This window comes from Drosophila guanche, unplaced genomic scaffold (assembly GCF_900245975.1).
Source record: "Drosophila guanche unplaced genomic scaffold, DGUA_6, whole genome shotgun sequence".
Taxonomy (NCBI): domain Eukaryota; kingdom Metazoa; phylum Arthropoda; class Insecta; order Diptera; family Drosophilidae; genus Drosophila; species Drosophila guanche.
This window is the reverse complement of record NW_022995748.1, coordinates 67,808-79,861: the sequence shown is the minus strand read 5'-3', so window position 1 is coordinate 79,861 and position 12,054 is coordinate 67,808. Positions and strand designations below refer to the sequence as shown.

General features: G+C 43.3%; 2 protein-coding genes and 2 long non-coding RNA genes across 5 annotated transcripts; 3 read left to right on the top strand and 1 right to left on the bottom strand.

Moving 5' to 3' along the window:
* The first annotated feature begins 265 nt into the window (after positions 1-265).
* On the top strand, positions 266-796 carry LOC117584849. Its single transcript, XR_004573880.1, has 3 exons — positions 266-363; positions 419-572; positions 647-796. It is a non-coding gene; the product is annotated as an uncharacterized LOC117584849 (long non-coding RNA).
* A 1,336-nt stretch (positions 797-2,132) lies between these two features.
* LOC117584846 (zinc finger protein 182-like) lies at positions 2,133-3,721 on the top strand. Its single transcript, XM_034273984.1, has 2 exons — positions 2,133-2,255; positions 2,318-3,721. The coding sequence occupies exon 2, from the start codon at positions 2,322-2,324 to the stop codon at positions 3,420-3,422; it is 1,101 nt and encodes a 366-aa protein (XP_034129875.1). The 5' UTR covers positions 2,133-2,255; positions 2,318-2,321; the 3' UTR covers positions 3,423-3,721.
* A 332-nt stretch (positions 3,722-4,053) lies between these two features.
* Positions 4,054-4,411, top strand: LOC117583892. The gene is made up of 2 exons (XR_004573820.1): positions 4,054-4,139; positions 4,203-4,411. It is a non-coding gene; the product is annotated as an uncharacterized LOC117583892 (long non-coding RNA).
* A 121-nt stretch (positions 4,412-4,532) lies between these two features.
* Positions 4,533-11,366, bottom strand: LOC117583890 (sodium- and chloride-dependent GABA transporter ine). Of its 2 annotated transcripts, XM_034272553.1 has the most exons (9): positions 10,374-11,366; positions 9,814-10,105; positions 8,344-8,522; positions 7,583-7,717; positions 6,429-6,558; positions 6,280-6,372; positions 5,265-6,216; positions 5,017-5,193; positions 4,533-4,947 (listed from the first exon to the last, which is right to left on the bottom strand). In XM_034272553.1, exons 1-9 carry the CDS (start codon positions 11,011-11,013, stop codon positions 4,660-4,662), a joined length of 2,886 nt encoding a protein of 961 aa, XP_034128444.1. In that variant the 5' UTR covers positions 11,014-11,366; the 3' UTR covers positions 4,533-4,659. The 2 variants fall into 2 exon arrangements, with proteins under 2 accessions (XP_034128444.1, XP_034128445.1); XM_034272554.1 differs by lacking the exons at positions 9,814-10,105; positions 10,374-11,366 and adding an exon at positions 9,139-9,432.
* Between the last annotated feature and the right edge of the window lie 688 nt (positions 11,367-12,054).

The window sequence follows — 12,054 nt, the reverse complement described above, 5'->3', positions numbered from 1 at the left end:
CTTCTAAGTGGCTCTACTTCTTTTCCTCCCAAGTTTACTCTAGCTGTCCTTTTTTCTTTGGGTATAAATTAAATAATCTAGCATCTAAGATTAAAAATAACTATATCTGCTAAAATACAAATAAAAAAGAAAAGTTAATAAATAAGTATTATTTATTCTTTTTTGTTTGGTATTTAATCCCTACACCGAGATTTTATGGTAGCACGACGATGAGTCCGCATTGACCAGATACTTCATTTCGATGATAGGGCTGTCGATATGTTTTTGACTATCGATGGTGGTTCATGACGCCATGCATGGTGTTGCATTGGAATGTTCTTATAACTTAAAAAATATGATGCTCAGTTTAAAGTGTGGTCGTGTGTAAGAGATTATTTTATTTATTCAGAACAATTCAATAAAGCATTTAATTCGATAGCAAATAAATAAGAATCGCGGCTACCATCGCATCTTGTGGATTTCTCGTTTTGCGCCTAACAGCTCTATTTCTTATGTTTTGTGTCAAAACAAACTAATTCAGGCCTAAGAACCATAAATTCTGCATGTTTGGAAATTCAGAAGAGCGGCACAAGGTAGTTCGTTGTTTGTTTTATATTCATTGCTTTCGTAAACTTTATTACACGTCCTTTATTCCGTTTACTTGCAGGGCAATGGAAGAAATGTGCAGAGTTTGCAAGGGATCGTCTGAATCATTCACAAACATATTCGACGAGCCACAAAACTGGGACACTTGCATTGCTGACATGATAGCTCAGTGCACCGGGTACGAGGTTAGCCGAGGAGATTTACTATCAGAAAATATATGTCCGCCCTGCCTTGAGGAGGCAGTGAGTGCATTCAATCTTAAGACAACTTGCGAGCAGAGCTATAAATTGATGGAGGAGTCTAAAGAAGCAGAAATATTTTATATTGTGGAATACGAGGACTGGGAACCATCAGATTGCAGAAGCGAGCAGTCTAACAATATTGAAACCGACGCACAGGCAAAAGGTTGCCCTAAGTTCAAATGTCCTCTTTGTCCAAGGAGCGTTGCGCAGAGAAGTCTAAAGAAACATATTGAACTACACACGGGTGGACGACCCTATAAATGCTACAAGTGCTCACAGTCCTTCCACTTTAGTTACCATCTGAGTGAACACATGAGTATACACTCGGTGGATCCACCCTTTAAATGTACATACTGCTCAAAGGCATATGAACATTCCAATTCTCTTAGAAAACACATAAAAAAGGCTCACGAGTAGAATGATAGTTACAAAACAAAAACCTATATACACACATAAGTATAAGTAAATGTATTTTCCTATTCAATCTCAGCATGAGTTCACTTTCGTGAGCCAGCTGAAGAACGACTCTTCTAAGTGGCTCTACTTCTTTTTCTCCCAAGTTTACTCCAGATAGTCCTTATTTCTTTGGGTATAAAATATATAATCTAGCATCTAAGATAAAAAATAACTATAGCTGCTAAAATAAAAATCCTGCGGTAGAAAAGGTTAATAACTAACTCGCATCTTGTGGATTTTTCATTTTGCGTCTAACAGCTCTATTTCTTATTTTTTGTGTCAAAACAAACTAATTCGGGCTAAAGAACCATCAATTCTGCATATTTGCCAATTCAGAAAAGCCGCACAAGCCCAAGGTGGTTCGTTGTTTGTTTTATTTTCGTCGCATTCGAATCTAATATTGCTCTTAAAATCGTCGAGTACCGTGGTATATAAACCTCGACTCGGTGTCTTGCCCACTTTTATAACTTGTAATCGGCTAGATTAATTAATCTGCTAGATGTAGGCGAACATCTGCAAGCCGGTCAAGAATTTACTCCTCAAGGCCAAACGGCATTTCATGGAGCCATCGAGTTTGCACATCCGAGCTGTACTCCTCTAGGGCTTTTGGGTGTTCTGAAAGAGCCCCTTGAAGTGCTGCCGATTTAAGAGCTTCTGTAGCATTGACACTACATTTCGGTGTATGGCAGCATTTCGTTGTCTGGCCAGCGTGTGAAACGGTTGAAGCAGTTTCCCCATTGCCCCCCAAAGAAACACAACATTTTAAACAGTATAAAATTAGTAATATATTTGTTGTTTACAGAGTGGAATGTAATTGGGGGAATACATTCGATAACACAACATATGTTTTCACTCGACTAGATTTGTTTGGCGCTTAACAGCCCATTTCGTGCAATGATTTTCTCTAAAAGAAACAAACCACGCAAAGGAATCATTAAAAATTCAAATCAGAAACACTACATTTCGTTGGTTGTGGGTTTGATTCTACTCATTTGACATGTAGATTTCATTCATTAATATTCATTTACTTATAGGACTATGGAGGAAACATGCAGAGTTTGCATGGCAAGGTCCGTCGCATTCACAAACATTTTCGACGAGCTACAAACATTGGACACTTGCATTGCTGACATGATATCGGAGTGCACAGGATACGCGGTTAGGCGAGGTGATTTACTATCAGAAAAAATATGTCTGCATTGCCTTGAGGATGCAGTGAGTGCATTCAATCTGAAGAAATCCTGCGAACAGAGCCATAAACAATACTTTACCCTGACTGTGGAGGATAGGGAAGAAGGCATATGCGATAATGTAAAAGACGTAGTCTGGGAACTGTCCGAAAGAGAAAATGCGCGATCGAAATGTTTCGGAACCGCTGCAAAGTTCCACATAAATTTTGCCACTGAATCGGAGCGACAGCAAAGGTCTTTTCTAGGAGTCTCGACGGCTTCGCTCCACCCTCACATGAACGAACGTACTAACTCAGGAGACGGACCACACCAGTCCGAGCTCAACGAACACACCTGTATTCCCACTGTGGAGATGCCGCATAAGTGTCCTCACTGCTCAAAATCATTTGGTCGATCCGATAGTCTCCGGATTCATGTCCGGTCGCACACGGGTGAACGACCTTACCAATGTCCTCACTGCTACAGATCTTTTAATAAGGAAGAACCTCTACAAATTCACATTTCTACCCATAATGGTGAACGACCGTTCAAATGCTCTCTCTGCTCCCAGTCGTTTCACCAAAAATCTCATCTCCGAGAACACAGCCGTCTTCACACTGGCGAACGAACTCATACGTGTTCATACTGCCCAAAGTCCTTTACAAAAAAATCCAAACTTGATAGACACACTCTTACTCACACAGATGAACGACCTTTTCGATGCGCTCAGTGCTCGAAGTCATTTCAAGAAAAATCGAATCTCCGGGTACACTTCCGTTCTCACACTGGGGAGCGTCCTTATCAGTGCACCCACTGCCCCAAGAAATTTCGATACAAAAACAATAGCTACCAGAGACACCTACTTAGTCACACAAGCAATGAAAAGTGGGCGATTCCGGGGCTCAAGATCACATCCGTAAGATCGCTGGAAAATGAAACGATTGCTTCTACTGCATACCGAAATTCTTAAGTTTGTTTTTATACCACTTAAAGTACTCAAAGCGGGGTATATCAAATTTGTGCTGGATATATATTTTTGTAACGCACAAAGGAAAACGTTACACATATTCTTTATCGGAATCAATAGCCAAGTCGATATGGCTAAAAATCACGTTACTAACTACCGGGTATAATAGGAGAAACGTCGATTTTGAAGTGTCTCACAACGTTCCTCCTCTTTGAACATAATATTTGTATAATCAATTATTTCTGATATCACCGATACTGTGACTTTTACATATTTAACGTACTTTTGTGCGTAGAGTCGAAATATTTGTCGAAGTAAGTAACAAGATGTTGAGAAATGTCCACAATTGTGTATTGAATGTTATAAAACAGTTTCAAATGTTAATTCCAATAAAATATAATATATAAGGAAATTAATGTTTCATTTGTAAGGTCAATATGAGATTTATTTTGACGACAATACATATGTATAAACACATTCAGAGCTGGGAATGGCCGATGTGGTCTGAATTCTTATCTAATTTAGCTGAGCAATGTAGAAAGTTATTTGTAGAAGCAAATCAAATCAAATCTAACTAAAAACTAATTAGATGAGTACCCATACTTGAACTTCCGATAGCACAACATATGTTTTCATTCGATTAGATGAGTTTTGCGCTTAACAGCCCGTTTCGTGCAACAATCTCAAAACAAAACAAATCACGCAAAATAATTATGAGATGTAAGCATCTCTCATTCATTTATTTGAATGTTCATTTAATCAATCTATTTAATTTTCCATCAGGTGAATCTTTTGAACTCGCTTCTATACCCTGGGGGGACCCATTTATAATATCAGGAATATTTTAACACATTGGACTTCAACGTCGATGGAATCCAAGGAATACGTAAACATGTTTACGGGGCGATCATTGAGGCCATTGGAGATCAGGGTGGATCAGTGGGAAATAATTTAATAAAATAAAATGAAATACAAACAATTTGTACATGAAACAGGGAAACTACATTGAAATGGTTGGCTCATGGGCTATGGTGGCCCATACGGACTAGTCGGATTGCTGCTCCTCGACTGGTCTTAAGAACCACAGGGTAAACATAATCAAACAGAATGATAGTTGTTCAAGACAATGTCGATAATTTAATTAGCTTTAGTTAATCCTGGAAAGTCGCGTAAATGATTCATTAAAAATACTTAGAAATTGCATTCATTTAAACAGGATACTCGTGCCAATCGTGGTTTTCTATTTTCCGTTCTTCTCATCTGTTGCATTTGGTGGTGGCTCTGAGTGAACCTTGGACTGATATTTGTACTCCGAGTGGGAACCGTGGGGGCCCGTGGTCGAGGCCTGCATAGCATTGTATCCGGACTTTTGTCCCAAATGATGCAGGTGGCTGGTTGTGGGCTTGTACACGGTGGCCAGCTCCTGGGCCAGCATATACTGCTCCTGTTCCGGATAGTCGTGCTCGCAGTGATGTTCGCCACAGATCTTGCACTCATAGATATTGGGTCGCAGCGTGTTCCGGATGCGCTATTAAATGGAATATGCACACTTTTAGTGACGGGACGCTTACAGATAAATGAGAATTAAATCACTTACATCCCAAAAGCTGTCCCCGCTGGTCCGCATGAAGTTGATTATCGCATACCCCGGAATGCAGACCAGCGAGAAAGATGCGAACATCCATCCAATGCCATAGGCCCAGTCCGGATATGTGTATCTCCCATTATGATACGTTGGCTCGCGGTAGTTGATGAGACTTAGCACCCAAATTGCCTACGAAAAGAGACAAGGCATCAAGAAATGAGACGTTGTTCTGTTACTTCAATAACAAAAGGATAACATACAAAGAGCAGGCAGGGTCCCAGCACTAGCCAACAGGATCTTAGATAGAAGGATGGAGCCTTGCCGGTCATCTGTTTAACATTCTTCGACAATCGTCCGGTGCCGTAGAACCAGGCAATGGCAATCATTTGGCAGAAGGCCAGAAACATAATTGTCACGGAGGCGGCATAGTGGTCCATCAGCTGGAAGTAGTAGATTCCGCCCTGTATGATGTTCGGCATACCGAAGAGGCACGATATAACGCAGACAAAGAGCACGACTATTTCGTGGTAGCCCAGGTGCCGTTTAATCCAACGCGGAAAGCCATCCTGTATCGAGGTGACCACCACTTCGACAATGGCAAACTGAGAGTTCAGGCCCAGGCAGAGCAGCATGAAGAAGAACATAACCGCCCACAGCTGGGCGTACGGCATCTTGGCCATGGCCTGTGGATATACCACAAATATCATGCCCGGTCCATCGCCAATGACGTCCCGCACATTGGTGTTCTGCTCCAGCGCCAAATTGCCCAAAGTGGAGAAGGCGAATATGCCGACCAGCAGGCTGGTTATCATATTCACAGCACTCACTGCGATCGTGTCGCGGAGTATGTTGTTGTTGTACTTGTTGTAGCTGGCAAAGGAGATCATGGATCCGAAGGTAATGCCCAGCGAATTGAAGTTCTGGGAGGCGGCATTGATCCACACATTGGCATTCTTCAGCTCTGACCACTTCGGGCGGAAGAAGTAGCGCAGTCCCTCGGCCGCCCCATCGAGCGTCACGGCCCGTACCATGAGTATGATGATGAGCACAAACGGAAATGTGGCCGTGAAGTAGCGCACCTTGGCCGACGACTTGATTGACTTCCACGTGGCAAAGTACACCATCAGCCAGGCGCAAATAAGACAAGCGAACAGCTCCCAGCGCATCATTCCCGGATATTCCAGTCCACCGCTAATCTGCAGAACCTTATTTCTGCAGAAAGAGTTATAGAAGAATCTTAGTAGAATTGTCAATTGAGACAATGTATTCAATTACTCAAAGAACTCCTCAGAGGGTGTGCGTGATGTGTCCGGTGCACTGGCATTGAGTTCCTTGCGTTGCGGCACCCAACAGTCCGGTGTATTCCATCTGAAATGTACATTTGGTCCAATTGTCTATGGCATTGTCCTGCTAGGCTAACCCACCTGTTGTTGCAGTCAATCCAGGGCATCTGCGTTTTAAATGACGTAAAGAAGTAGTAAATGGAATAACCTATGATGACGCTATAGTATGTGGACATGAGGAACGAGACGACCACACTAGCAAGTCCAGCTCCTGCAATTGTTGAGAAATTGAAGAATAAATTATGGATGGCTATAGATAATTTCTACTTAAAGTCATCCATTTTCGGCAACACCTTTGTTTGGGTTGTAATGCCATTGAATGAGCCGCCATTGTGCTGTGCGAAAAAGTATTCCTTACTCGTACAGCAGCAAATCCGACCGGTTTCATTTGAAACCACATGTCTAGATTGTAAACCCTAGACTGGAATTCATATGCATAATTTGCCGTTCATTCTGTTCGCCACAGCGACAATTGGATGGATTTCCAGCCACTCGCGAATCTTTGTTAAGTAGTTTTACACATTATTAATATTTATTATCTTGGCTCTGCCTTTGGGCCTGCGAGTGGGGGTGTCGGCAACCAACGCTGCAGCTTGTTTCAAAATATTGACAATAATTAAGCGTTTTGTAAAGTTGTTTTCCAGATTTATGACTCTACTGACAACCTCAGCCTTGGGCGCAGTCCGAGTGTGTAGGCTTTAGAACCGGCAGCAGGGAACAGGGCACAGGGGAGCCGGGACTTGGGAGCTTGCTTCCGCGACTCACATTTTCACGCCACTGTCACAATGACAACAATGAATCCGGCTAATTGGTTTCCGTCCGTATGCAACTGGAGCACACCATGGGGTAACTCACACATCCATGAGCATGCGAGTACATGTATATTTTGTTACTTTAAACGACCTTGGCAATGGATCTGACCAAGGTAGCTACACTTTCCAGCTTGTCATGGTAGGATGGGTAGCCAGACCTCACACTCATTTTCCCATTGTTTTCCTGCCCAATTCATGAAACTAGAAACTTTTCACAAATGACGCAATGAATTTTATCCTCTTTACACTCTTTTATCTTTTAGTTCGAGTTTGCTCTAAAAATAACAAACATTTAGTTAGCCGATTACCCGGCCTAAAATCTTGGCAAAAATGTAAAGCATCTCTTGTCTATCTCTTGTCATCACCCACAAATATAAACATAGCCTAGGTCTTAATTTGCCTTTCGTTTTATTAATAACTTACCTTTGAACAAAGGACACAGTTGACCCAGGGCCCCAATTGGTCCACGGCCAGTGTACTGGCCCACAGACAGCTCCATGAATAGCAGCGGAATACTGCATATGAACAATATTATGCAATAGGGCACTAGAAAGACACCTGGAAATGGCAAAAATAGATATGGCTCTGAATGTACAAACGTATGCAAAAGTGTGCACAAATGTGACAGCAGCTAAGTAAATAAATTGAATTAATTATAAATATTTGACATCCACAACTGCAAATTGCATAAGGCCACACGTATCTGTATAAATATCTATACGCTTCTCCCTACTTTTCCATCATTATCAAGAGATCATCTTGTGCTCATTATACACGTAAATGGGGCAGCAGGTCCGAGTCCGAGTCTGGGTCCGAGACAGAATCCGAGTGACGAAAGTAAATGAAGATGGACGCGGGTCTCCAAGCGACTCGCGTGTTCATACGCCATGGATGGTGGGAGGGAGGAAGGAAAGACGTTGTCCAGATGATGACAGTGACCGCTTTATTTTAAATTTTAATTTATGGCTTTTAAACGTTGGAGCGGAAATGCCGCTTAAAGCGCAAAATTGTCAAATGCTTTTAGAGCAACTAAAAGTTCTTCTTGTCGCACGAAATCAAAGTAACTATCTGCCTTATCACATGAGCGGCGGCACTCTTGGAGTGAATTCTTTATGAATTACGAGCACAATCCGTACAGACATTGATCCAAATTGGAATTCTATGTGTAAGTTGATCCCACTTACCACCGCCACTTTTGTAGCACATGTAAGGAAAACGCCAGACATTGCCCAGCCCCACCGAATATCCGATGCAGGCCAAGACAAACTGCATCTTGTTGGCCCAGTGCTGCTGGCGCGGCTTTAGCTGCACAGCATCGTCGGACATATCCATGTAGCTGTCATCGTCATCGATGCCGAGAGGACTGCAAGAGGCGAGAAGAGTTATTGTAAGTTTTGTGGTGTCATAAGTGCAGCCAGGCGCATCCAATTGATGTCAACCCCTCTCTGATTTAACGAGCACCCAAACAGCAACCGCGATTAGTTGTTGCGTCAAATGGCTTAATTGCAGTAATCACATGCCCCATGCCACAATGGGGGCTGGCCCCGTGAGGTGTTGGTTGCTATGGCATCAGATGTTGGGGCTGGCTGATGTCGAATGGGGAACTGAATGCCGACTGTGTGCCGCGATGCCTGATGTGGGTGGCGATGCATCTCTTTTCCCCCTTTTTCAACTTTCTATCGACTGTAAAAAGTATTCTGGCCACCACAAATCAGACCAGACATTTAATCTGAATCTAAACAAGGTACAAGTATTCATAAGGGATTGCATTGTATTCCATTGTTCAGATCAGCGCTAAAGAGACTATAAACATGCCACTTATCCATTTAATATTCGTTCATATTTAATCAGCGCTTATTCGCTAATGCCATAAGCTAACAAGACGTTTATATAGATAAACATCAAACAGTTGTAGGCATAAGATATGGTGGCCTGATTCGTTTCGGGTTTTACGTAATGATCGATCGATCGATTCTTACACTTTGGCCACACGCTGGAAGCGGAAGGCGGATTGCTCCGAGTGCTTCGATGACTGGGCATCGTAGTCCTGACGATAGGGCATTCTACTACGGACTAACTACGGAACGGATATATGAACTCTGTATATATTCACGTTTATGCGAGTGTAACTTGATGCTTGATGTCCTTAGTTCACGTTATCCATGCGGCCATCACTGTTGGATTTCACACTGCACACGCCAAAGCAAGGACACGTATACGGATTACGGAACTGGGAGAACTGTGCCGTCTGTGGGCTGACTCGTTACTGACTGCTGATCCGTATATTTGGCCGCCAGATTCCAGCCAGCAATCGCTACAATATATTGGAGCACAATGAGGCGTGGTAATTGCTCGAATCAATACAAATATGAATCTATTGATCGCGTTAAGGAACACTGCTTAAAAATAGCTGATGCCCAATGGGGAGGCTGCCTTTGACACGTTTCCAGTGCTATCACATGTCCCCCAGATCAGAGAGATGCCACAATGGTGTTAAAATTCTCTGTTTGCTCCATGGGGCTGTGGCAACATTTGCTTTTTATGCTGAGGTGCCAAATGCTGGCCAAATTTGCCACAAATGTTAGTTCATTTTATCGGCTCCGCTTTGTAATGCTAATGGCCATCTGTATGTGTATTTCTGATAGACAACTTACGGCGGTGTCTGCGGATTGACCATGTCGAACAGCTCGTTGGCGGTAGTCGGCACTCGACGTATGACCAACTTCCGTCCATCTGTGGATCCAATGCCAATGGAGGCGAGGGACCGTACTGATGTCACATCCGAGTAGATCTGATGGGCGGGCAAATCGTGAAATATATAGGAACTGCCGCTCAGCGATGCTTGCGGTTGCATATACAGCGGATTGGGTGAATGCAGCACAGAATTGGCAACCGCAATGCCACCCACAAGATTACCACTGCTGTCATTCAGGGCAGGCATATAACCTAAAGGTTTACAATTTATTCAATTATTATTAAAGCATTAGATAACATTTTAAATTTATTTCGTATTTTTAAAGGAATATTTCCCTTGTGGAAATAATTAATTGTGTTAGAGTTGAGGAATTATAATAATCGTTTCTAAAGCCTTTTTCAAGTACCTGAGATTCAGTAATTTAAAGGAGATTTAAAAAGTCTTTTCCGTTGATTATTAATTATCAAATATAAGTAGTTAGTACTTCAAGTATCGGAATTGAGAGCGTCTGAAACGTACCTGAGGCCACAGAGCGCATGCTGCTGCTGTGGCTGCCGATCCGCGAGCGCAAATCCATGCTTAGCGGCGACATGGCCACTGTGTCACCCGCCATGGTCGTGGTGGTGGTGCAGGTCAGGGTCGCTGGCGTGGGTGAGATGACCGCCGGGCTGTGTGTGTAGTTGGGCAGCTGCTGCTCGCAAGCGCCGGGCTCTCCCTCGCAATCCTCAAGGGTGAAGGTCACCGTGGAGGTGGATGTGGCCGCCGCTGGCGGTGGCTGAGCCATCAGCTGAGGCTGCTGTAAGACCTCCGAGCTGGGTCGCGATTTGATCGACGTCTGTCGTGGCGGCTGCTTGTGTATGGCCGCCGACATGGCAGCCAACGAGGTGGTAGAGCTGGTCTGACGAAATGGCAGTGGACCCACGGGGCTTCCCGGCGTGGCAGTCGCTCCGGCCGTGGCCGGTATGATGATGTACTTATGGGCGCGCGAGGAGGGTGTGCGTAAGAGACGGGTCTGCTCGTCGCCGCCATCGCCACAACTCTCGGCGCCACTGTCCGACAGCTGGCTGTGCCGAAGCGTGGAGCGCTTTGTCACCAGATTGAGGGCGGTGGGTGAGGAGGCTGTCTCCAGACCAATCGCTGCCTCGCTGCTGTCCGCCATGCTGTTTGTTTTTGGTACAGGAATCTGGTCGGGAATCTGCCCCTGCTTGCTTGTTTGTTGCTGCGCAAAATTATAGTTTCTGTTCTTGCCTTTTGTGGGGCTATCATAAAACCATGTTGGACTGCTGCGTCTGCTGATGTTTGCACTGGCTTGCTGGTGCTTCTGCTTTCGTATCTATCATTTTAAAGCTCACAATGCCATCGGCCTGTCCAGCTTTAAATCACAGAGAAAACCCTGAATATAACAATCTTGTTATTGTGGTTCTCTGTGGTGTGTTGGGATTAAGCGAATTCAAATAAATCAGCAGCACACCAGAAATTCACATGGAACAGTTCATGGATTCTCTTTTAAATTTCACCGTTGATATGAGATAACTTTCTTGTAGAACAACTTTTACTATATTATTAGATAAAAAGCTACACAAAATACAACAGAATGAAATGACATAATGAAAGTTTCTTAAGTATTCCCTTGGTCCCATAAATGTGACTGAATTTGTTCACTTGTTGGATGGGAATTTGTATGTACTTTTTATATATTTATTCTTATTTGTTTATATAAATAAACAAAAGCGAAAAGCTGAAGTTTTGGCCCATTTTTATTTAATTTTATCACCGTCAGAGATAAACCTTCACACGAGCTCTCCAAACAGCACTCACACAGACAGCTACTAGCACTTGACTTGACAGATACAAATTTGTATCTTATCGGTAGACTGCGCCCCACAGGAAAGAGTATCTACACCACCCCGCCCCCACACTCTTGGCAGCACCTTATGTGGCAGCATTTCTTTGTCTGCTTTCATTTGATTTAACCATACGAGATATTCTCTGCTTTCCGATTGTCAAATTCAAATATATTTTGAAAGTTTTCATGGATTCAAATGAACAGACGATGCGCGTCATAGGCATGCGATGATCTTTTTGATCTGTTGATTTGCTCTACTGACTTTTCGGTATTCAAGGGTCACTGGATTCGAAGAGAATGGCAAAGCTATGCGGCAATTAATAATTACGCATCTTACACGACAGCACACTCTAC